This window comes from Tinamus guttatus, unplaced genomic scaffold, assembly GCF_059628265.1.
Source record: "Tinamus guttatus ecotype Peru unplaced genomic scaffold, ASM5962826v1 Tinamus_guttatus_pri_ptg000646l, whole genome shotgun sequence".
NCBI classification, from domain to species: Eukaryota; Metazoa; Chordata; class Aves; order Tinamiformes; family Tinamidae; genus Tinamus; species Tinamus guttatus.
The window spans coordinates 961,495-986,906 of record NW_028289180.1 but is presented as its reverse complement, the minus strand read 5'-3'; the positions used below and the strand labels follow the sequence as shown (position 1 = coordinate 986,906).

The 25,412-nt window shown below is 37.7% G+C and overlaps 1 protein-coding gene across 6 annotated transcripts in view; it reads right to left on the bottom strand.

Moving 5' to 3' along the window:
- STXBP5L (syntaxin binding protein 5L) overlaps window positions 1-25,412 on the bottom strand; it is a 174,516-nt gene that overhangs the window by 58,352 nt on the left and 90,752 nt on the right. For all 6 annotated transcript variants that reach the window (XM_088535792.1, XM_088535787.1, XM_088535790.1 and 3 more), the window contains exons 7-15: window positions 20,304-20,387; window positions 11,496-11,619; window positions 9,942-10,020; window positions 9,448-9,602; window positions 7,347-7,419; window positions 6,056-6,203; window positions 4,256-4,323; window positions 3,074-3,114; window positions 236-453 (exon numbers count right to left, since the gene is read on the bottom strand). In XM_088535792.1, coding sequence (XP_088391918.1) covers window positions 236-453; window positions 3,074-3,114; window positions 4,256-4,323; window positions 6,056-6,203; window positions 7,347-7,419; window positions 9,448-9,602; window positions 9,942-10,020; window positions 11,496-11,619; window positions 20,304-20,387 — 990 coding nt within the window. The remainder of the gene's footprint in view (window positions 1-235; window positions 454-3,073; window positions 3,115-4,255; window positions 4,324-6,055; window positions 6,204-7,346; window positions 7,420-9,447; window positions 9,603-9,941; window positions 10,021-11,495; window positions 11,620-20,303; window positions 20,388-25,412) is intronic.

Genomic DNA, 25,412 nt, shown 5'->3' with positions numbered 1-25,412 from the left:
TGAATAGTACATGTAGTGTCCACTTTTGAGGAAACAAAGATAGCTTAAGCCAAAAATAAAATAGCAACTCAGAAACCTTAGTAGGATCAGGATCTCACTTAAAAGGTTTAAAAAGGAGTATTTCTAAAGCTCTATTTACATAGTTTAAGTTATACTAAGTATATGCATGCAGATAGAGCAGGACACACAGAACTAGAAATAATAACAATAGAAAGTAAAATTTTGAAGGACTTACTGCAATTTCAGCATTTACTTCATGTTTGCTGAACTTGTAAACAATCACATATGCAGAAACTCCTGCCACACAGAAAATTCGGCTTTCAGGACACCAGTACATCATCTGAACAGCAAAAGGGTCTTCTTCCACAATCTCAGCTGTTGCTTTTCCTTCTCCTACTTTCTGCTTTTCAAAAACCTTTGATGTTTTTAACTTGTACAACATCTGTAGAGTAACTGCAAAATATTAACATATCAAAAAAACTTTTTAACGTTGAACACATCAATCACAAAATTCCAAAGAAGTTATAATCTTTTCAGCTGTGGCATAACAAAGAATCATATGAAAAAAAACAAGGGTATGACACAGTATATTCTAGTATGCAGTAGTAGTTAGATATGCATTTAATATTTCCAAAATGAATATTTGCCTACTTTCTGAGACAGGATGTCAAAAGTGTCTCTCAATCAGATGTCCACAATTATGTTCATACTCAGTATTAAGGAAAAGATGTGACATGAAGCGATTTTTCTTACAAGATAAGAAACTAAAATTTAGTTTATCTGAGGTTATTGTCTTGAGAGAAAGTGGATGTATGGCATCTCAAGGGAAAAAAATAGAGAATTGTTCTGCAGGCCAGGGAGACTCAAAGACTTTTGGAAAGAACAGGAGTTCTAGAATGATTTGAATAATTGACTAATAAATTACTAATAAATATATCTACATCTGTACCCATACATCAGACCTTAATAACTAGAAGCCTTGGTGAAGGCTAGAACATTACTGTAGTAAATTTTGAAAGTTAAGCGATTATAATTAACCACATCTGTTTTATTGACACATCTTTTACAGTTGCTCTGTGTGATTGCTCCTCAGTCAGCCACAGCACTGGGGAGTGGGTATGAACTATTAACATTCTTGCCTGGTGTGTTTTATCCTTTTTCTGCATTAATTTATCAGTGGCATTAATTAATGACTGCATAAGGTTGGAACAACAAGAAATCAGGCCCAGGACCTATAAAGGGGGTGTATATATTTGTAAAGTTAAAGCTGCATATGTCAGTGTCACTGTGCTATATCAGTCAAGATAGCTTGTATAGCGAATGACAAAAAGATAGAAGAATGGTGTTTTAAGTGTGTAATGAGACTAAAAACACAGGATAATTACATCTTAATTTTACACTGCAGATATATTCTAGGAGTCTTAGCATATGTATGCTAAGCACATATTACAAATTATAGCAAGGGCTCTGTAATGAATATATAACTCCTCTGGCCGTCTGTGATGGTGGAAGAGGCCTCAGGATGCACTAAACCTCACTAGCAAATCTAAGCTGCCACTTAGAATGGGACACCTTGGGTCTGTGCATACCGAAACTAGAATTACAGCATCTCAGGGCACAGTAAAGGACATGGAGTCTTTATGTCTCATGCTTCTGGGAATTACTATGCACCATCTGTGCAGGAGCAAAGAAGAAACATCAATGGCTTTTGAGCAAATATAAATTTGGAAAACTGCTTCAATGGCTTGGCAACTCCCTGTCTCCCACAGATCTTTGAGCACAGTGCTTTGAGATACAAAGCTACTTCATTAAAATATGTCTACTAGCGAAGTATTTTCTGCTTTCACGTATCAGCAGGATACCATATTTGCTGTGAATCCTCACACAAAATTTGAACTACAATAGAATAATTTAAATGAAAACCTTGTAACTATTAAGTACTGAGTACTGTACCAGAAAGACAATACATTATTTTGAGAAGCAGAATTAAGATCAGTACTTTGGAGATGCACTGAAAGTGCCATTACTGTTTAAGGGTTCTGTGAATATTTAGAATCATCTAAGTTCTTACCAATCCCTGTTGCAGCATGAACATACTGTTTAGTTATATTTATTCCCTGTTCCTGCCAGCATTTATAGAAGAAATCGCTACTACATTGGTTCTAATGCAGCGTATTTGCTAAATACTTTGAAGACTTAAAACACTCTGTTTTGCTTCAGATTAACATTAATTCTTGTATTTGCACATTCCTAGATATGTGATGAAATGTGCACAAGACCAGGTCTAGTGTCTCATGCTAATTCTCTATATGAAAGTCATTATTCCCAATTTCTTTACATTAAAGCCCTTTAAAATTTGTTCTTTCTTGATAAACGCCTAGGACCTCAATACCATTTTTGCACAAACTTAGAAGGAAACTTTAACCAGTATTTTCAATATTACTTATAGCTTCTAAAATAGGTCTTCTAACCCCCTAAGAATGGGTGAAACAATTATTTTCTAAGTATTTCCCTGCTAGAACAAATGAAAATGCTTCCCAATTATTTGTGAAACTGAAGGCTAGACAAGTAAAGATAAGGGTCTCTCCCTTCCCCTGTCCTTCCCTGAATATCCACAAAGTTAATAAACACATAGATTTAAATGCCTAATATACAGAATGATATTCGAGGGGAACATTTTAATTAGATATGTATTAGGATACATAATTGAATTTTAATGTTTTTACTTAGCTATAAAAAGAATGTACTGTACTCAGAAGAGACATGAGCAATGAAATTGAACATTATATTTTATTCAGTCCTTTTTTCTATACACATAACAGAATAATGCCATAGGAATTATTTACCACAGGTTTCAAGATATCATGTCTGGCATTTTATCCGTCTCCTTAACTTTCATTTGTTTCAAAGTAACATATCTCATAAGCATTTTTTTTTCCTAACTTAATAAAATATTCACTTAGTTTTAGCTCATTATTCCAAATTACAGCATCTCAGGGATTACTAATCATATTGTTAAATATTATATATTTGTCTGAATTGTTGCTATTATATAAAAATGGACTTCACTTACTGGCAGAAGCATCCCAAAACTTTACTGATCCATCTGCGTGGCTTAAAAAAAAACACAGAAATTAAGTGTGTTAAAACAAGATGCAACTCTAAGCATTTTATACTTTCAGTGAGTAGTAAATATAATACTGTACTTTGTGTGTGTGGTAACTCTGCATACCTTATTGACATTATATAGTGATATCCATACTAAACATAAGAAAACACTTTGTTATTCATTTATTTAAGTTACTAAATGCTTTTTGGTGCATTTCCCATAAAGAACCCCCCAATGAGTTTTAAGATTGTAATTGGATGAAATTAGTTGTCATACTAATGACAAGTGTAAGATACAGTACCTTTGGCCTTACAGTGGGCCAGGATCAAATCCCTGCACTGTAAAAACGACATATATTTCCAATTTTGAAAAGACAGTGGCTAAGTTCATTTTTCTTATTTTCTCATTTTTCATTGTAAACAGCAATGTTTACAATGAGAATAATCTTTTCTTCCCCTTATGGGTACTCTAGCAGCTATCACAATCTTATTTTTAAAAACAGCTTTTGAGTATCATTGATTATAACAGTATATCAAATGTATTGCTGTCATCAGTGTGGCTGAGACTGGAGGTAAACATAGACTCCATCATGTGAGAAGGCTGCTTTACAGACTTCTGTTTTACAGTGGTACTTTCTATGCCTTTATCTTTGGGACCTACTCTCACTTGCAAGGTGAAATTCATTCCAGTCGACCACATCATCACTAATGCTGGTATACTAAAAAGAATTACAAATCCATTATTGGTACAGAGTGCGCAGGAGGTCAAAGCTGTGGAAGAACAACTGGCCTCCTTTATAATGCTATTCTCTCTACCCTTCAGGGACACAAACTTCTCTTGCAATGGATGCTCCTTTAGCAAAGATCCCTCCCTCATAAGTGGATAGACTTGCCCTTTAGCACTGGGGTGCTCAATCAGTAATTCTCACAATATTGTTTGCCCAAAGTGCAAAGCGCTTTTCTCTGTAGAAAATGGGATTTTTCTGGTGACTGCAGCAAGAATAAAAACTACAAAGCTCAGTTAAAGAGGCCAGAATATGTATACGTTGATATCCTGTCAAAATTTAATTCTCACTTGTAGCCAGCCCACAGTCAAACCTCTAGACACTAACAACTTAAAAGCACAAAACTTCAATTTCATTCTCACCCTGTGATAATAATTTCAGGATATGTCTGTGCTCCAAGGTTCCATGCTCCACCATTGACTGGCCATTCCTAAGCAAAGACCAAGAATACAGAGATGAGAACTGATCTGGGTAAGTCTTGACTGGTTAATTTTTGACAACCTCTTCTTCCAAAACGCAATACAGCTCATAAAGAGGAGTATAGATATGTACAAGAAAACATAAAAGCATTTTTATATTATCTATTAAAGTTCTATATTTTAAGAATTTCTGCACATCTACTTGGGAAGATGAAATACAGCCTTAACACTGCAATATTTTATAATATATAATATTTTATAATATAATATTTTATAATAACTAGAGAAAGGAATAGCAAACAATCCTGCCACTTTTTTCACATGGGTCTTGGAACTCGTATAGGACTCTGAACAGGGCTAATTAATTTTGGGCATGAGGACTACTGAAGATGCTTGCCCAGAAAAGTAGGAAACAAATATCCAAGCATAATACTAGGTATACAAGATGAGAAAATGTGACTTTCACAGAATATATGAAATCATCATCCCTTCTCTACTAATGGCAAGACACCCATTCTAGGGTGTCTTTCTAGGATAAGTCTAGTAGAACAAAATGTAGAGGATGACATATGTGCAGGATGAGTGAGGATGCATGCGGAGTATAAGCAGGCAGGTAAAAATTGGGAGCACAAACTGGATATGTGAATATATGGAATGGACATGAGAAGCACAGAAATGAATGGGAAGTAAATGGTCAGCTACACTTAGAGAGTCTGTTTTTGCGTACACAAATAAAGCAAGCGGACGAAATAATGCAGAATGAATACAGGTGGCGAAAAGTTTGGGAAGTTATGCATACAAAACAAGGATAGATGAACGGAGAAGTTGAAGTGAGAGAAAAAACATTTTCTTAAGTGCTTTGCTTAATCAATATCCAAAAGAAACACATGGTCTCTCCGGTCTCTCCGTGCATGGAAAACCATGCAGCTCTAAGGATAATACTTCTGTTCGTATGAATAGAAGAATGATGGTAACTCTGATTTGCTTACTCAAAGTTTTTTTGTCTAAATTACTTATGATGGATTCATTCTAATTAAAACATATACCAGATTAATGCTTGAAATCTATAAAATAATAGTATTTCTTTTTTTTTTATTTCTGTAGCTAGTATTATTTCTAAAATCATTTCATTAAGACTTTACTAGCTCAGTAAAATAACTATTAATATCCCCATTCAATAAAAATTTCACAGAGATTCTGTGAGCTCTCAGCTTCTACTGAAGCTTTTCTACTAACTTGATTCAGCTGTAATTACTTAAGGCACTATTTTTTCTCTAGTAGAGATAACATACTCAGACAAGTTTGAGTCCTACACTGATGGTAGTCCTCTAACTCGATCTGAAGGGGCATAACTCCAGCAGTCATGCAATAAGGTCCTATACGATGGTGGTTAACGGTTGTTCTTAAACTGTTGGTGTTTCAGACTGCCTGCAGCCTCCTACCCTTTCCAGATAAACTCTGTGAGAGCTGCCCCGGTTCTAACCTCTTGCTGTGTATCGCCCAAGATACTAGATGGGCACAGGCTGCCTGAGCATCCATTGACTGTTTCCTCTGATGAAAAAAACAGGTGTGTTTAAGCACCTATGCAGGTCATATACAGCCTGTGAGCTGCTGATTGGACCATCTTGGAAGTGATTATTAAAGAAGGACAATGAAAAAAAAGATCAGCAAGATATTATAAAAGCGTAAAGTTGTATATCTAGTTACAGTTTTTTTATTTGAAACAATATTATTTTTGTTTACCTTATTGCTGTATCCTTGCTTTTTATGTTTTGCTCCTACAGAATAGAGTACAGGAATCAAATCTGGAGGACAGTCGGCAAAATACTCTGTGCAGGTAACAGGTGACTCATGAACGTCAATGGGATATGGATTTTCAAAGATTGGAAAACTAGTCAAGGAAGACAATTTATTAGAATCACTGTGACACATTGAAGCAAATAAAAATATTATCATATTAAGTATTTAAAATAATCTAAGTACAATTATTACTAAAAACATTTTCCCTTAGTTTTTCAAATATAGGTATTTTTCTTAACGTCAATAATAATGTGTAGTTATTCAAATAAGGATACAAAAAATCTTGAGCTGTGATTAGAATCCTCTTCTTGCAATGTAAATACCCATTCATGTGACTACTTCCTAAGGTTAATAGGACTACTCATGTGAATGAGGATTAGGATCTAATTTTTCCCAACACCTCAAAATTTTATTTAAGAAATACAGAAGTTATACATTTTCTAGAAGCATCACACGCATGCATATGGTTTTTATTATGACCTAAGAATTACCTATGCAGTTGTGGATTTTAACCTGAGTATTTTTGCTTATTGTGTTGATAAACTGCTGATTTTACAGTGACAATAGCAGTAACAGATGAAGTGGATCTCAATTTATTTCTCCCTTGCATCATTTTGGATTGTCTGACTAAAAGCATAGCCTTATTGCTAGCTGATAACACAATGCCATTCATAATTCCAAAATGCAGAAAGACTGTTTCTGATTTCAATTGCATCTATTTAATGCTGTTGAGATGCATTATAGCTCCACTTTCATAAGAATATAGCTCCACTTTCATAAGAATATTGATCCCAGCATGAAAGAATTACTTGTCATTTAAAACAGCAAGTGGATTATGAAAGAATTCCATAGATCTGTCACTATAAATCAATGCCATTGTTTATTAACATGCTTGAGTAAATACTTAAGTGATAGTCCCTGTGGAGTCTAGAGAAGTCAAACATGCATAAAAGTACTTGTTGAATCTTGTTTCTAGCAAACAAATGTAGGTCATACTTCAGCATGTGCATGTTGGAGGGCTGTGCTGAAGAGACCACTGGCTTAGACTTATTCCTAAACTTAAAAAAAAATACATTATCACAAGTACTTATGTACTAATACCTTAGCTCTTAAGGTGAAGGTAACCATACAGAATTATCACAAAGAATGACTAACTCTGGATTGCAAAATGACATTGTATGATAACATTCAGACAGATTTGATCTGCTATCTTCATATAAGACTTTGTACTTACTTGCTTTGTGTCAGGTCAACAACAATGAGATCTTTTTCCAAAAGCACAGCTACAGCATAGGGTTCTTGAAATTCTGAAAGTGAGGTATCAAATAAAAATAACATGGAGTTCTCCTATTAATCATTATAAATAATCAAGTCAGGTTATAACTGCTAAACAATTAGGATAAATTAAACAAAAAATTTAGAGTAAATTAAACAAAAGATACACATCCTAGCCATTTGGGCAAACCAGAAAATATTTAATTAGGGCCTAATAGGAACTGAGAAGACAGATGACTTTTGGGCTATACAGCTGATTACCATACATGATGGAACAAGCTATTACAGCCTCCCAAAGGATGACAAACTTAAAATAAAGAAAGAAAGGATGCCAAAGTTGTGGTATTATTGGTTATTATTGTATCACTGAACCCATTACTACACAGAAAATATATATTTGTTTTACAATAGTAATATTTTTCTGTGTACAACTCTTCTTCCAAAAACAGGTTGTGAGCAGCTGGTCACGTCAACCTGATGAATTCCAAAGGAAAAAGTTCTCTAGACTCTCATTTTAACAATAATGAGGCAAAAATGAAGAAGCAACGTGACAACAGTATTCTGAAGAGTTAGCAAATGATCCAAAAGATACACTTAGAGGAAAGGGGAAAGATGAGAGAGAGCAGATAGGAGCTGGAGAGGCAACAAGCTCTGCCGAACAGAGCACGACAAGAACTGCTCCTTTTGCTGCTGAAGTACCAAACTGCACTTGAAATGGCGGACTGTGATCTTTCGGAGACTTTACTCTCGTAAAACAATATTTTTACCTAGGTTTCATCTTATGTTGGCATTCATATTATGGTGCTATGTAATTTAACAGAGTTGATCTTTGGTTTTTGAATACAGATGAGTTCATCTAAGTTCTATAGAGACCGTACAACTGGAGAAAAATATTTATCACCTATTCTATATAGTTAATTATGACACTTCTCCCAGAAAACACATTTCATTATAAAAGCTTACACTATCTAACCTGCTTTACAAAGCTACACAATTGTTGTACTCTTATTGTACACAATATTCTCTAAGTCTGCTACAGTCAATTCTGATAATGTCATGTTCTTTACATACCCTTTAGCAGATTATGTATTTGTGGTCTTTTGTTAATGCTTTTTTCCTTTTCCTAGAAAAATATTTGATTGAAAAGTATATGCTCCTCTTTATGCACAGCAGACCTCCATGTTAATAATGCAAATACTATTTTAAAAACTGTAAATATAAAATCAAGACAATAAGTTGAACAGCAGCTAACCATTCCAGTATGATCAGGCTCACACTATCCTCATCAGATAGCCAGTGCCAAAAGGCTGAGTAAACTGACTGATTTACCTCCAATTCCTGCCTGCTATGCATGCATATCATTTGATACCTTGTTGTTATACCAGTGAATAACACCAGTTAAACCAAGCATGTAAGTGTTACCATGTGAGCTGAGGAAGGGGCTATAAATGCTTAATATTGGAAAGTATTTCTTTCATTCAAAATCATTGCCATAATTAAATGAAAGCAAATGCCAAATTCGACTACTGAAAGTTAAAACTTACAGCATGACATTGAAATAAATAGACACTTGTTTTTAATACACATCTGATTTAGCTACATATAAAATATATTTTTTTCTGCCTGAGGGCTTATAATGTTAAAACTTAAATTCTTTTTGGCTTGCAGTATTTCATTCTTTACTTTCTGGCATTTTCTGTGAATTTACTTCGGAATATAGCAGTCCAACAATATGCAGCAAAACACATTTCCAGCCATGTGAGAAGTGACAGAAATATAAGTACATATATCTTATTGACAGCAATATTTCCTCACACTAGCTCATATGTGTCAAGCCTATATCTAGAGATCACTGCAGGCTTTGTTGTCCACTCACTCACTAATTGTCTCCAATGTTAGGAATGCAGACAGGTTCCAATTACTTTCAGTAAATTTATATTTTTTGAGATTCCATCAGAATGGAAGAACCCAGTTCAGTGAGTATAATTAAGACATTAAGGTTGGAAAGATGACCACATGATTTATATTTTCCATAACTGTACTTTGCTCAATGAACTCACCATTTGGATAGGGGGTTTCACAAAGAGTTAAAAAATCAACTATAGGGTGATCCATTTCAAGAACTGTAATCGCTTTCCCATGCATGATGGTTAGACTTGGTCTTCTACAAGCCTTGTCATATGACAGTCCACCAGAAAATATCACAAAGGGCTCACTGCATTAAAAATCGAAATATGGTAATTAAAAGTTTGCATTTCAATCTTTAAAATAAAAATAGCTTTGTAAAAAGAGAAATATACTGAAAGTACTTTATTAACTCAGGAATTTAACTTAACTACACAGTCAATCCAGTCCTTTGTCAAAATATCTGGCTACCTAGAAATGTGACTTAGATAACTTCTAGCAGCACTAGAGATCACACTAAAGCATATGTCATACATGAATGTCCTGCAGCACTACACAAATATGAGTTTGCCAGAATAGGTCTACTTTACACATAGCATGACCATCTAAATGGTTACCTACACTTCACCTATAGATGAGGTAAACATACCTGTTTTTACAGGTCTTGTACTCTACTTTTAGAATTGGTTTACAAGATTCAGTTTTTTTTCCATCTCTCTGAATTTTTCCTAAGGAAAGAAAGAGGATGAAAACTTTATTGAAACATCATTATAACTGAACTATCAAACTAAAATATACAAAGTGAAGTAAGTGTAGAAGAAGCAAAAGAATGGAACTTTAAAGCTATAGAAGATGATAGAATGTTATCACCTATTTCCATAATAGATGAGTTTGGCTAAATTACATTTATCAGGGTTTTACGCTTTTACAACCACATATGTCTAAAGGACTATAAACCACATTTTAAAGACACTTAAAAACCATCCACACTACCAGCAGGATGAAACTCAACTAATAATTAATGGATTTCAACAGTTGTGTACCTCCTATTTTTTGTTGACAATTATACTGACAAAATCATACGCTCTGTACTGTGACCAAGTCAGCGACAAAATTAAATGAAATATACAGTTCAGACTCAAAGGTTCTTGATTAGTTATGGCTCAATCCTGTCTTTCAGTCAGAAAAGAATCATTCACAAACCAGAACATTAGCAAATATGGTTTCAGTGTTTTGGAAGGCCTAAGGTTGCTTTCTACAACAACCTGACTGAAGAATTGAGCTAAACAATTCTTCAAGATGCAAAAGGACACAACTTGGAATACAGGGAATTCTGGTTAGGCTTATGTAAAAAAAAAAAAAAAAAAAAAAAAAAACCAAACCTACAAAGGTGCTTAATATTGGAACAGGTTGCTCAGAGAGGATGTACAAAATTCAGCTGAACACCACTCTTAGCAACCTGATCTCAGTGAGCCACAAGTTCAAAGATGACCTCTGAAGCTCCTTTCCAATGCAAGTTATAATCCTGTGTCTCTAAAAATCATTTAAAAAAAGAATTACGAAAGTTAAAACAATGTTAAAACTTCTCTGAGCAGCACAGGTTTCCACTCAGTCATCAAATCAGGCTATTTTCTAATGCATTGATTTACAATAGACTTAATAGCCTTTTAGCTTGATAAGAAATAATGGCATATAAAGTCCCAGCCATAAAAGATAATGGCCATTTCTTAATAAGGTTTATTGCTTTATTGTTTTACTGCAGAGACTTGGGAAGTCTTGTACCACATCTACCACAAGCAACACCCTACCCTGTACAAAGCACACTACTTGTGAAAACTCCACATATTGGCACAAAATACGAATTACATAATATATATAAAAAAATCTTGAAAAGTCTGTAGTCTGAGGACATCAAATAGTAGTAGTAGGCTACTAAGATGTAAAGGATGAAAGAAGATATCAGAGTCACACTACCCAATAAAAAGTATTTATGACACTGACAGAAAACAAAACATGTTTAATGAAAATTGCTATCTGATTTTGATAATATTTTGCAGCTACTTTGCAGATTAAAATATTTATAAGAAAAGGAACTCTTCATTAAGGCTACAGTAACAAAAAAAGGAATAAGCATGGATATTATCAAATAACATTGGGTATATTGAATTGCTTCTGTGTTCTACATTTTAATTAACAAAATTACCATGTGGAATTGTGGTCTGGAATGGTCTATTAGGACTTTTCAGGTTCCAGAGGGTCAAGCTGCCATCAGAGTGACTGCACATGAACTGTTTCCCTTCATGGTGCCAAGCAACAGAATGAATAGCCTAAAGAAATAGTAGAAGTTGAGATAGAATACAGTATTTATACTAATAATATTTTAATGTATGATTTTGGATTATATTTCTCTAGTGGTATATCAACAATTGGATGGTTCTTCCTTATCCAGAGTTCATGACTGTAATCAGCTGCTCACCAAGCAAAAAAATCTAATATGAATGTTAACACAGTAATGTAAGAAAGTCTGTATTATGTCACACCAAAACGACAGTAACAGGTTGTTACAGGAAGAGTATAAAAACAAGGGATATACAGTACAGTCACTTTATCTATGATAGTTCTCAGAGTAGAAGTATTTTAGAAATATTTTATTGGGCAAATATGCAGGGAAAACTGTGTAACAAGTTTTTACAGATAATACACAACATAAATTTGCTTACAGAAACCTATTTAGAAAAAGCAGAAACGGGATATCAGGAAGCTGAAATATCTCAAGAGGTATTCTAGACGAGACACTTAAGAGTAAATAATATCTACAATTACATCAGAGAGGTTCAAAAGATAGCAGATACTAACAAAAGAAAGTTTCTGACAAGAACAAAGTTTTGTCTCGTTGCATACCATGGTTCCTCATACACTCCCCTTGGAAGCACTTGTTTGCTACTGCAAGAAGCGAGACACAGAGGAGGTGGAACACTTCTCTGAACTCTTGGTGAACACAGCAAGTTTTATGAAATATTATAGAATCATAGAATCCTTGAGGTTGGAAGGGACCTCTAGAGGTCATCTAGTCCAACCTCCCTGCACACGCAGGGTCACCTAGAACACGTGGCACAGGACTGCGTCCAAGTGGTGTTCCAGTGCTCTAACATCCTCACTGTCAAGAAATTTTTCCTTAAGTTCCTGTGGAACTTTTGATGCTTCAGTTTCTGGCCGTTTCCTCTTGCCCTGTTGCTGGCCACCACTGAAAAGAGGCCAGCCTCACTCCCTCCCTTGAGGTATTATATACATTGATCAGGTCCCCTCTCAGTCGTCTCTTCTCCAGGCTGAACAGGCCCAGCTCCCTCAGCTTCTCCTCACAGGGCAGATGTTCCAGGCCCCTGATCATTATGGCTGGCCACTGCTACAGAGAGGAAGGCAAGATGAAATAACTATGGGTTTTCTTAAATTTTGGATTCTTTAGCATAATCCACCAGTTGGGAGTGGGGAGGTATGCAGGAAGGAAGAAATCCTACTTGTCTGTGGCATGAAACTACATTATGTACAGCTCTATCTTGTCTGGATACTTATCTTTTCAATCTATATTTAACAACTGAGCGACAAAAAATCCTTCCTTTTTTGGAATTTGAATAACATTAACCAAAATTAATTTGGAATAATCTGTTGGACATCTCATTTAAAAACAGCTTAATCTATGGCTCAAATAACTGATGTGTGACTAATCCAACTGGAAAGGATGACAATGTCAGCTGCAGAGTCTTATGCAAGATGAGAACATACTGTAAAAATGAGATAAGATTAAACAAAACAAGTGAGGAAAAGATAGATAGGGAACAGAAAGAGCAAAAGAGTTCACAAAAGTGAAAGAGTCAAGGATGGCCTTAAATATTGAGGATGCAGCTGTAACAGACAAATGTGTGCAAATGGAATGACAATAAAAACACAATTTGCATTGGAGTTGAGGATAATAGAAGAGGGAAAGTTAACACAGGAAAGTCTGGAGAGAAAAAGACTAGCACAAAGACAAGATCTACAACTAAGGTACAACCAAATAATATGAGTAGACAGAATACCATTTCGCACAGAGACTGAGAGTTTTTTGGTAGACAAACATATTAAAACTTAAAGATCCAGAAACAAAAAAAAGGTAAATCTTTAAAAAGGTAAACAGTTTACTAGGAAAAAAAAGATTCCTATCTACATACAATTCTTTTCTGAGGCTTTATCCATGTCTTTCTTGTATTGGTTTGATGTTTGCTTATTTTGTAAGAAACAACATAATTTCTTCAGGATCGCTTCGCAAGGCAGGAAGCAAAGGAACTCTAAAGTGATCCTCTTAAGTAAGTATTTTATTTTGCAAACCATTAACTTGAAATTTGTAGAATTTTCCCTGGAATCCATTTTCCTTCCAGAAATGTTACTTGCTGAACAGACCCTCTTTTTTAAAAATTTATTTAACTGTAAATGAGTTAGATCTATTTTTGAATAGAGTTTAAAAAATTTTCATTTTTGCACTCCTGGAAATTCTAATACCTTGTGTACACTTACAGTTGTGAATGGACTTTTTACCTGCTTTATTCAAATCACTTTAAATTCATGCCTGGACTGGAAAATCAAGCCAACACTGGAATTGTTCCTATCAGTTTTGCATAAGTTGATTAGGAATCATCTTAAATGTGGCTAGTCACTATTCAAAACTCCTTGTTTGTCTTGCTCACTTAATAAGTATATTGATTGATATGGTTGGTAAAGACTGATGGTCTGGAGGAGATTTCAGAAGAAACCAATAAAAAGGCTATGACCCCTTTCCAGAACTGTACTCAGCACCTGAGCCTGGAAAGCATATCCACAAATGAGCCTTGGCAGTAAGACATTCCAGATGCTACAACAGGAATCTTACATGCCTTATATCTAAGCACTTTACCAACATGTTGATAAATTAGTCATACCAATAAAGACATACCAAAGTGAGCTGAATAAACGGAGTGGGGTGGGCACACAATTTCTCATAAAGACCCAGAAGACACCACAACAAGTATTGAAGCAACAAATGATAATGCATGAAGATGTGTTACCATGCACAGTTCAACGCCATTTCTCCAGGGGATTAAGTATTAAGATCTGTGGGGAGCACTGCCACGTTTATAACTGAAGACCTGCCTATGCTTGTGCAAATTAATTCTGGCATGAACTCATTCAAGTGTGCTCTCGCATCAAATTGCAATCCACTTTCGATGTGTTATTACACATATAGACATTTCACATGGTTACCGTTGCTAACTGTCTGAGCAGGAGCTACTAACTAGCAGCTAAAATACATACCAAGCTGCTTGTTAAACTGTCTTTCAGCTGCTAGGTGCAAATTGCCATCATAAACCTCCTGCTGAGTGGAGCTGAGAAGGAATGGTCTCACAGTGATAAGACATTTGGCTTAGCAGCAAGTCCAACTCACCTGTTAGATTTTACTCCAGAACAGGCAAGAATTATTTAAAATTGAGTTTGAAGGTCCTGTTTGGGAATCATGACTGCTACTGAAAGGTGCTACAGATCTAATTCCTAATTTTCTCTCTGCTAGAATGTATCTAGCACTCTGATCCATTCCTGTAGCATCCACATAGAATGGAGCAGCTGCTCACTAGGAACAGGAGTTTGTCACAGTCAGTGACTCATGTGAATGTTCTCACAGTTTATACACATAAACCTTATCACTCCAGATTGGATATATATCTCCTCCTCCTTCTGTAATACCCACAATTACATACATACATACATATTTCATTTTCTGTTATACTCAGCATGTCCTGAAGTTAAGCATATCCAACACCAGTTCTCTCCTAAGCACAACTCCTCTGACTGGTAAGCACTCAAAATTGGCTCCTGAACCATTTTTAATAATATTTTGAACAAGCACCACACTCATACTATCACTTAAGTCATAGGAATCATATGTGTTAGCATTACTGAAGGACTGTTATACGAAAGGCTGCATCAGATTTGATACTTCCATAGTGGCACAGAGCTTGATAAAGGCAGGGAAAAGTCAAGTGGAAAAGATCTTCAGGCCTCTAGAGCTTCATTTTTGGAGATGTAATCAGATGGAAGATGATGACTATACTTTAGAAAGCTCAGAATGTGCTTTGACACAACCAGCCAAACATTTAGACAGTCTGCATATGAAAATGACTGCTCCTTTGGGTCTTCCAAATTTGATCAATAACTTTCAGAGCCTTTGAATGATCTGGCTTCTTTATGCACTTTCTCCCCAGAGGTTTCCTTTATCTAGAAATAAACTTCTGAAGGAATTTAGAAATGGATTTGCAAGGGGAGGCTTTGATAGAGGTTATAATGTAAGAGCATTGATCTAAAAGGCCCAGATATCTCTCACTCAACATATGGATTGCCACTGCCATCAGAAAAAAAAAAAAGAAAAAAGAAAAAAAAAGAAAGCAACAACAATTCAAAGAGCAAGAGCAGACACAAAAGTCTTTAGCACTAGGTTCAAGCTCCACTCTGGCATCACGTGTTTCACAAGTGAGAACATCTTAGCCTCTTGAGAAGCTTTGAAACAGTACAGGAGAACACATAAAAACTTTCTGCATGAAGAGCTGATGACCTGATGCAGTTTCTAACTGGACTTCAGTTAAAAAAGGGTCATGACTACTTTTAGTAACTCCCGTGAAAAAACCACAAATATCAGGAAGAAGTTTTAAAGATAAGATATAGGCTTATAAGAAAACAAGTAGAGAAGTTGCAGATAATGTGCTTGCACAGATATCATAAGAACCTTCCTCACTTCAAATTGGCAGACATACTTCATGTCATGAAAGCTGGACAGCTTTCCAACCTTCATGAAAGCCTAATGACATGAGAGCCATTATCTCTTGATAATCTCTTTGTTAGTCAGTTATCCAAATGCTGAAACAAAGAGGACCTGTTCCATCTGAGATGTGTCCAATACTTCTAAGATCTGGATTCAAAAAAAAATAAACAAAAATAACAAACACAACCTACTTAACATGGTGAAAAAAAAACGAAGAAATCATTTTTAATAGTATTTCTGATTGACAATAAAATGAACGCATTTCTTGTAGCTCTATGAAAACAAGCATCTTAAGAGTCAAAATATATGGAATTATTCCGGACTTTAACAACTGAATGACAGTAGATTCACTCCCAATTTTTAGCTTAGAAAAGAAGATTTGGAGACACACAATAAGTTGTCAGCTTCCTTTCCTCTTCAGTATCAGAAAATAGTTGCTGTTAACTTGGGTCAGAGAGCACCTAAGGAAACTCGATACCCACAAATCCATGGGCCCTGATGGGATGCACCCCAGAGTGCTGCGTGAGCTGGCGGATGTCATAGCTAAGCCACTCTCCATCATCTTTGAAAGATCCTGGAGAATGGGGGAAGTGCTGGAGGACTGAAAGAAAGCCAATATCATGTCAGTCTTCAAAAAAGGCAAGAAGGAGGACCTAGACAACTACAGGCCAGTGAGCCTCACCTCCGTTCCCGGAAAAGTGATGGAACGGCTCATACTGGCCGTTGTCTCCAGGCATTTGGAGGACAAGAAGGTGCTCAAGAGTAGTCAGCATGGATTCACCAAGGGAAAATCATGCTTGACTAACCTGATAGCCTTCTATGATGGAATGACCAGCTGGGTAGATGAGGGGAGGGTGGTGGATCTCGTCTATCTCGACTTCACCAAGGCTTTTGACACCGTCCCTCACAACATTCTCCTGGGCAAGCTCCCGAAATGTGGGATAGATGAGTGGACAGTGAGGTGGATTAGGAACTGGCTGGATGGCAGGGCCCAGAGAGTGGTGATCAGCGGTGCAGAGTCTAGTTGGAGGCCTGTAGCTAGTGGTGTCCCCCAGGGGTCAGTCCTTGGTCCAGTCCTGTTCAATTTATTCATCAATGACCTGGATGAAGGCACAGAGTGCTCCCTCAGCAAGTTTGCTGATGATACCAAACTGGGAGGAGTAGCTGATACCCCAGAGGGCTGTGCTGCCATCCAGAGGGACCTGGACAGACTGGACAATTGGGTGGTGAAAAACCTCATGAAATTCAACAACGCCAAGTGCAAGGTCCTGCACCTGGGGAGAAATAACCCCAGACACCAGTACAGGCTGGGGACTGACCTTCTGGAGGGTAGCTCTGCAGAGAAAGACCTGGGTGTCATGGTGGACGACAAGGTGACCATGAGGCAGCAGTGTGCTCTTGTGGCCAAGAAGGCCAATGGGATCCTGGGGTGTATTAAGGAGAGCGTCTCCAGCAGGTCGAGGGAGGGGATCCTGCCCCTCTACTCAGCCCTGGTGAGGCCACATCTGGAGTATTGTGTCCAGTTCTGGGCCCCACAGTCCAAGAGGGATGTGGAGCTGCTGGAGAGAGTCCCCTGATCAGGGGCCTGGAACATCTGCCCTGTGAGGAGAGACTGAGGGAGCTGGGCCTGTTCAGCCTGGAGAAGAGAAGGCTGAGAGGGGATCTCATCAGTGTATATAAGTACCTCAAGGGAGGCAGTGAGGAGGATGGTGCTGGCCTCTTTTCAGTGGTGGCCACTGACAGAACCAGAGGTAATGGCCACAAACTGAAATACCAAAAGTTCCACAGGAACTTAAGGAAAAAATTCTTGACAGTGAGGGTGACAGAGCCTTGGAACAGGCTGCCCAGAGAGGTTGTGGAGTCTCCTTCTCTGGAGATCTTCAAAACCCGCTTGGATGCAGTCCTGTGCCATGTGCTCTAGGTGACCTTGCCTGTGCAGGGGTGTTGGACTAGATGATCTCTAAAGGTCCCTTCCAACCTTAAGCATTCTATGATTCTATGATTCTATTAAGTTCTTGCCATAGTGATATACAGTTGATTCTACAGATCAATTGTGAGCCTGTCTATTTTGGAGGAGAGATGCATCCAATGCCATCAGGTTAACTCAGGAGAACTGTGAAAGGATGAGGATGGAGACGGAGTATTGAGCATGCTTACATCTTCTCCATGTATCATTACTAGGATGGACACCTACCCAAAGAAGATGACAGAGAAGGAGGAACTTTCCTTGGTACTGAATGCCCACAGTGCGACAAAGAAGTCTGGTGCCAGGAGAATTTTTGACACTAAAGAGAAGTATCTGCTTCACTGATGAGACAAAACTGCTGTCATCTGACTATCCTTAGAGATGCCACAAGAGGTGATGGCTTACACAAGATACCCAGATCTTTCACTATCAAATACAGTGACTATATTAGTTTGAGAACTAGTGCTAAAGAAAGCATACCAATAGTAAGAAAAGCAAGGCTGGACTAATTTCATTCAGACTCTGCTCAAAGAAGTATTCAGTGAAGATAGAGATATTCTACTTTACCTGAGCCTTCACAGGTACCCTGAAATTGCTGGCTGGCTCAGTGTCAGAAGAACAATTCTGAAACACTAGTTGGAGATACAGGGCACAGAGCGCTTGGATCAGAGGAGGAACAATGCATTTAGATCCTAATCCTGTGTGAATGACCTGTAAGAAGAGGCCTAAAGTTGTAAACTTGGGTTGGTGCCAAATACAAGATGGCACATGCTGAACTGATCAGTTGCAACTCACAAAACTTAAAGAGGAACGCTTTTTCCTAGCAGTCTAGATCCTAAGGTCTGGAAAAAAAAAACAGCAGTTAGTCACAAAACCCTCCTGAAGACAAAAGAAGAATCTTTTAAGTGTGCCAGTAGATGACAGGTAGGCATCACAAGATGTCGAAAGCTGAGAAAAGACAATGCAGGTAGCCATTAAAGAGGAAAACACACAACCAGAGAAAAAGGCCAAGAATATTTTGCAAGGGGAGTATTAAAAAGTGTGAAAGAACTAAGTTGTATGAGCGATTCTGAACACCCAAGAGTTCTGTCTCAACAAGCAGTTTAAAAGAATGGAAATGGTATCATGAATATCCTGTTTTAGGTAGCCTTGTTTGGAGCACAACAGAACACAGAGCATAAACAAGTCACTCTAGTAGTACTGAGAAGAGAAAATGTCCAAGCTCAGGTAATAGAACAGCTTCATTTTCACAAGTATGCATAGACAGACTATTGCTTAGAGACAGATGAATGGGACATATCTTGAGGATTAAGTACTGGCCTGTTTAAACTCTGAATCATCCTGTCTTTTAAAACTTTTGCTATGTGAATACTCAGAATTTTAACCTTGAAGCTTAATAGAGTGTCAATGTGCCATGCAAAAATGCCTTGAATAATGCAAGTTCAAAGACTCAGATTACTTTTTGGAGGGAAATTAAATTCCTTCCATTTGATAAGGCATATTGGAAAAAAAGGAGAAAATTCTGAAAAAAAAAACATTTGAAAGATGCCATGGATCACTTCACAAAGAATTTTATTGCTGTCTTCAGTTGTATTTGCACTTCTTTTCATCCAAGTTGAAATTTACAGAAAAAAAATAGTAGAACAAAGCATGTTTTCTCTTAGGGGTAAATCATAATAACTATATCTATTCAAAAACAGCAACCTGTTTATCAACACAAGAACAGCATCTATGTTTGATATAACTTAATTACAAATGACAGCAAACAATAGTCTGATTGGGGTATGAGAATAAAATACTGAAATTCTTTTACTTGTATCTTGACTACTCAGTAGCCCTACAGAGTGATTTGCCTTTCACATTAATTAAGGTACCAGTATTTCGTGATTAAGATAATATACAATATGTAAAGCGTCTTATAAAAATTTCTAATGTCGTTAGATCTGCAGGTCAATTTTTCTAAGACTGAGGATCCCCACACAGAGGCTGATGAACTTTTGAGAAGCAAGGGCAAGAGCCCCACTGTCCTAGTACACTCAACAGAATGCTAATGCATTAGAACTAGAGATATCAGGATTTTATCCCTATTGCCAGTAACTCATTCAAAAGAGCATAAACAGTATTTCCAGAACAAGCAATGTCTTAAAATAAATGCCCATCTTCTAGTTAAAAGATGTGACAAATTGCTGAATAATGCTTTTGATGAAATAAGGGAAATTGCTTACCTCATCATAATAAGCTCTCAGATCAGCTCTTTTAGATCGTAAGTCCCAGAACACTACAGTCCCATTTTCATAGCCTATCAGTAGCTGGAGGAGGGAAACAAACAAAATTGCAGTTTCAGATTCAAAAGGTATACACAACTATTTAAGAGCTTCACGATTTTAAGACATTTAAAAATACATATAAGCACTGCAGAAAGAAATGCCAAGATGATGTGAAGACTGTAGTTTACAACATGCATAACCTGCTTTCAAGTTATCTGACAATTCAGCTTATGACATGGAAGAAAAACAAAGCTTTATATGCTTCCTTTTTTCCTCCAATATTACATGACTGGACAGTCCTTACAACTTTATACCTTTTGAGAAATTATAAATGTAGAGTGTTCCTCTCACTTGTTATCTTCTTCGATCCCTGGTTTGAGGGAAAACTATTTAACATCTAAGTGATTACTGAACACCAAAAGGAAGAGTCCCTACTGAAGAGTCCCCACATTAAGCTCTCACTTAGCTGTAGATATTTGTTTTCTATTACTTTAAAAATATGTTGAAAATATTCTTGTAGGAAATAATAACATATTTTCTTCTAAATTGAAAATCAATACACCCATAAGTTATTTTTTACTTCTTTTAGAACTAGTATGTCCTATAAACACCTGCAATTGAGAAATATAAGTAATAAAGACTTGTAAGAGGGAAGAGAAAAAAATAAGTATTAGAAGAAAAAGAAGAACAAATGAACACACTGCTTTCTGCTGGTCTGTATTGAAAGAAGTGAATCATTGGTTGGCTATAGTACTGAGTACACTTCATCTGAACAATATATTTCCACAGTAACTTAGTTAAATTCAGTTCTTACGGAAGATGTGAAGTCTGGACTACTTAGGCACTCTGCAGATTGCTTCTTGTAGAGACACCTTTGCAAGAATCTGCCTTGGACAGGAAGATTCCAGGAATGACCACATCGACAGACTCACAGATTTCTGTTGCATACTAGTTTATACACGTAGCAGTGATGATTACAATGGTTCTTTGCCCATAAAAACACATGGATCACAGAGTTTAGAGTTTCTATATTAAGAATTTGAGCAGGAGAAAGATAAGAACATTTCTTAATTTGTGAAATCCTATCAGAATCTCTGCAATCATTTTAGTTGGCATAAGTCATAAAAAAGAATCTTTACAGAATTGAGAAAGTGATGTTTTGTTTAGCAAGATAAATATCATTAATGCATAAATACCACTGCAGCATAGTCTGGGAATTCTCTCAGATCTTCTAAATATCATGCTTTATACTGCTATGTGAATACTCACTATGAGAAGATGCATTACATAATCTGGGAACAATTTATACTTTAAAAATTTACTGCTTGAATATGAATGATATCTCATTATTTAAGAATTCTGCTCCTGACCAAAATTCAAACTGTGCTGGAGAAATTCCGCCAGTTCTGTGGATTCTGAAGCAGAATAAATATGAAAAAAACATCTTGTACAGACAGAACAGAATTAACTAGATAGTACTGTTTTCAGGATGCCATATAGTTAGCATTCTGAGTCAGGATGCCATTCTGAGTTAGCAGATTCCTATTCGGAGAGTGACAAAGAAGGGTCTGACTGTAATTTTTTTCACTGCTAGTGTAGTGATGCTAGCTGGAAAACTATTGTTCATTGAAGACTTAGTGATTGGCATGATGGTTAACCTCAGTAGGTGGAGGCCAGTGCTGTGCTATGCCGTGATGTGGAACACAGCACTTGGCCTTCAGGCCTGTGCAATGCTGCACATATACTGTGGCTGCAGGATATTCTTGTTCAGCTAAATCATAAGAGAGCGGCTCCCACTTGCCATTGTTTTCCACTGCACCAGCTGTGTGTCCTTGTCTTTATCTTAAAGTAAAGCGGCACATTCTCATCTGAACATTCCTTTGCTTGACAGCAAAAATGAACAGAATTGTTTTGTTCTGAGAAAATCCTGCAGGAGCTCCAAAGACCAAAATGCTCAGCTTCTCCACAGATGAGACTGGCACAGCATGCCATGTCCTGAGTGGAGGTCTGTCTGATGCTGCACAACTCATAGTTCCCAGCATATGCAGGGATGTAAGATGATTTTTCTTTTTGTGTGAGCTCCAATAAATGGTATTTTAATCAATACCTCGTGGAGCCTGAATGTCCTCTTGCAGAGGTCATAATGAATGCTAGCACCGGTGCCTTACAGCTGGGTACCAAACCAGTTTTGTTGAGTTCATATCTTCCAGTATTCTTCTCACCTCAGCTTTTGTACTAATGTAAAAGGAAACTGAAGGAATAGAAAAACATTGAATATGTGTCTCTGCTTTATAATAAACCTTTCTCCCTGGTGAAGCTGGCTTGTCTTTTGATTATTGTCGCACTCTTTTACAAAGACATTGTGCTCCAATAATTACTATAAGATCAACTATCTCCTTTCAGAGACAGTCAAAATACTTAGCAATCCTGCAGTAGAGAATTGCAGGATACAAAGTGTTGTTAATTCAGGTAAGAAGTCCACTGAAAAATGAACAGTTCTGCTACATACCTGGGAATCTCTCATCTGCTCAGATTATGCTATTGCAGTCATGTTGTTTAACTGATCATAAATTGCTATGACGATGAAGTCAAAACTCCAGCAGGATGAATGTGATTAGTCTCTTCTCCAGAACATTTATGATGGTACAAATTCTGACCTGTCCATATTACAGAAACTCTTAAGTTCTTATCCCTCTTGGTCATGATAAGCACTAGAGAGATCTATAATGAAAATGTCTGTAATACTAAATTCAATAGAAGAAGAAACATCCATATGTGCAGTTGGAGGAGAAAACACCAGAAAGAAAAGAGCCAACGAGGACAGGTGTGCTATTGAACATTGTACTAACAAATAAAGAAGGGTTTGAGATGTGAAGGTTGGGGTAGTCTTGGCTGAGGTGATTGTGAGATGCTGCAGTTCAGGACCTTGTGAGGATGAAGAAGGGAATAGGCAGGATCAGAAGCCTGGATTTCAAAATGGCAAACTTCAGCATCTTCAGAGACCTACTTGAAGGAATCCCGTGGGCTAGGGTCCTAGAAGGAAGGGGAGGCAGGGGCACAGAGAGCTGGTTAAGTGATTCAAGGATTGCTTCCTCCAAACTCAATAGTGGTACATCCTATGAATAAGAAGTCAAGCAAAGGTGTAGGAGACCTGTGCAGATGAACAAGGAGTTCCTGGAAAAATTCCAACAGAAGAAGGAAGTGTACAGAATGTGGAAAAGGGGGCAGGCCACTTGGGAGGAATATAGGAATGCTGTCAGAGTATGCAGAGATCCAAGGATGACTAAGGTCCATTTGAGATTAAATCTCTCAAGAGATGCCAAAGACAACAAGATGAGCTTCTTCAAATACATTAGTAGTGAAAGGAAGACTAGGTAAAATATGGGTCTGCTATCGAATGGGGTGGGTGCCCTGGTTACGAAAGATACAGAAAAAGGCTTCTTTACTTCAGTCTTTACTAAGGTCAGCCCTCTGGAATCCCAGATCCTGCAGACGACAGAGGAAATCTGCAGAAAAGACTTGTCATTATTTGAGGAAGATTATTTTAGAGATCACTTAGGCAAACTTGACACCCACAGATCCTTGGGCCCTGGTGAGATGCACCCAAGAGTACTGAGGGAGTTGGCAGGTATTATTGTTAAGCCACTCTCCATCCTCTTTGAAAGGTCATAGAGAACAGGATAGGTGCCTGAGGGCTGGAAGAAAGCTAGTGTCACAACAGTCATGAGAAAGGTCAAGAAGAGGACCAGGAAACTATTGGCCAGTTGGTCTCAGCTCTGAACCTGAAAGATGATGAAACAGCTCATCCTGGATGTCCTCTCTAAGCACGTGGAGAACAAGCATGGGTTCAGCAAGAGGAAATTATGCTTAACCAATCTGAGAGCATTCTCTGAAGGAAGGACTGCCTGGCTAGATTAGGGGAGATCAGTGGATACAGTCTATCTATTCTGATGGGCACACTCAGATGAGTGAGGTGAACTGAAACTGGCCAAATGGCAGAGTTCAAAAGGCTGTGATCAGCCATGCAGCATCTACTTAGAGGCCTGTAGTTATCAGTGTCCCTCAGGGAGTCAGTATTGGGTCCATTTCTGTTAAAACTTTTCAATGAAGGGACAGTGCAGATCCTGAGCAAGTTTGTTACATTACAAAACTGGTAGGAGTGGGTGATACACCAGAGAGCTGTGCTGCCATTCAGAGGTCCTTGACAGGCTGCAGAGATGAGCAGAGAGGAACCTCATGCAGATCAACAAAGGCAAGTGCAGGGCCCTGCTCCTAGGGAGGAATAACCCCACGCACCAGTACAGGCTGGGGCTGGAGAGCAACTCTGCAGAGAAGGACCTGGGAATCCCTGTGTGGTTATGGACTGACCATGAGCCACCAATGTGCCACTGTGGCCAAGTAGGCCAGTGGTACCCTGGGATGCCATATTAGGAGGGAAAAGTGATGCCAGTAGGTCAAGGGAGGTGATCCTTCCCCCTCTACTCAGCCCTGGAGAGGCCTCTGTGTCCAGTTCTGGGCTCCCTAGTACAAGAGGAATATGGAACTACTGGAGAGAGTCCAGCTACAAAGAGGACTGGAGCATCTCTCCTATGCGGAGATGCTGAGACACCTGAGTCTGTTTTGCCTAAAAAAGAGAAAGCATAAGAGTGGATCTTACCAGTGTATACAAAGATCTTAAGCGAGGTTGTTGAGAGGATGGAGTCAGACCATTTTCAGTGGTGGCATACGATAGGACAAGATGCAATGGGACAGAAACACAGGAAGTTCTGATTGAACTTGAGGAAAATTTCTTGACCATCAGGGTAGCAGAGAACTGGAAGAGTTTGCCCAGAGAGTTGCTGGGGTCTCTTTCTCTGGGGATACTCAAAACCTGCCTGGATGCGACCCTGTGCAATGTAAGGTGACTCTGCTTGTGTTGGGGTGGGGTGGGGACTTCAGCTTCAAGCCAAACAAAACTAAGCAGAATATGTGGAACTGCTTTGAAACTGCTATGATCTGTTTCTTATGGACAGCTGTACCAAATTAAACAGTGTCTCTCTACCACAGTTTCTTGTACTTAAATGGTCA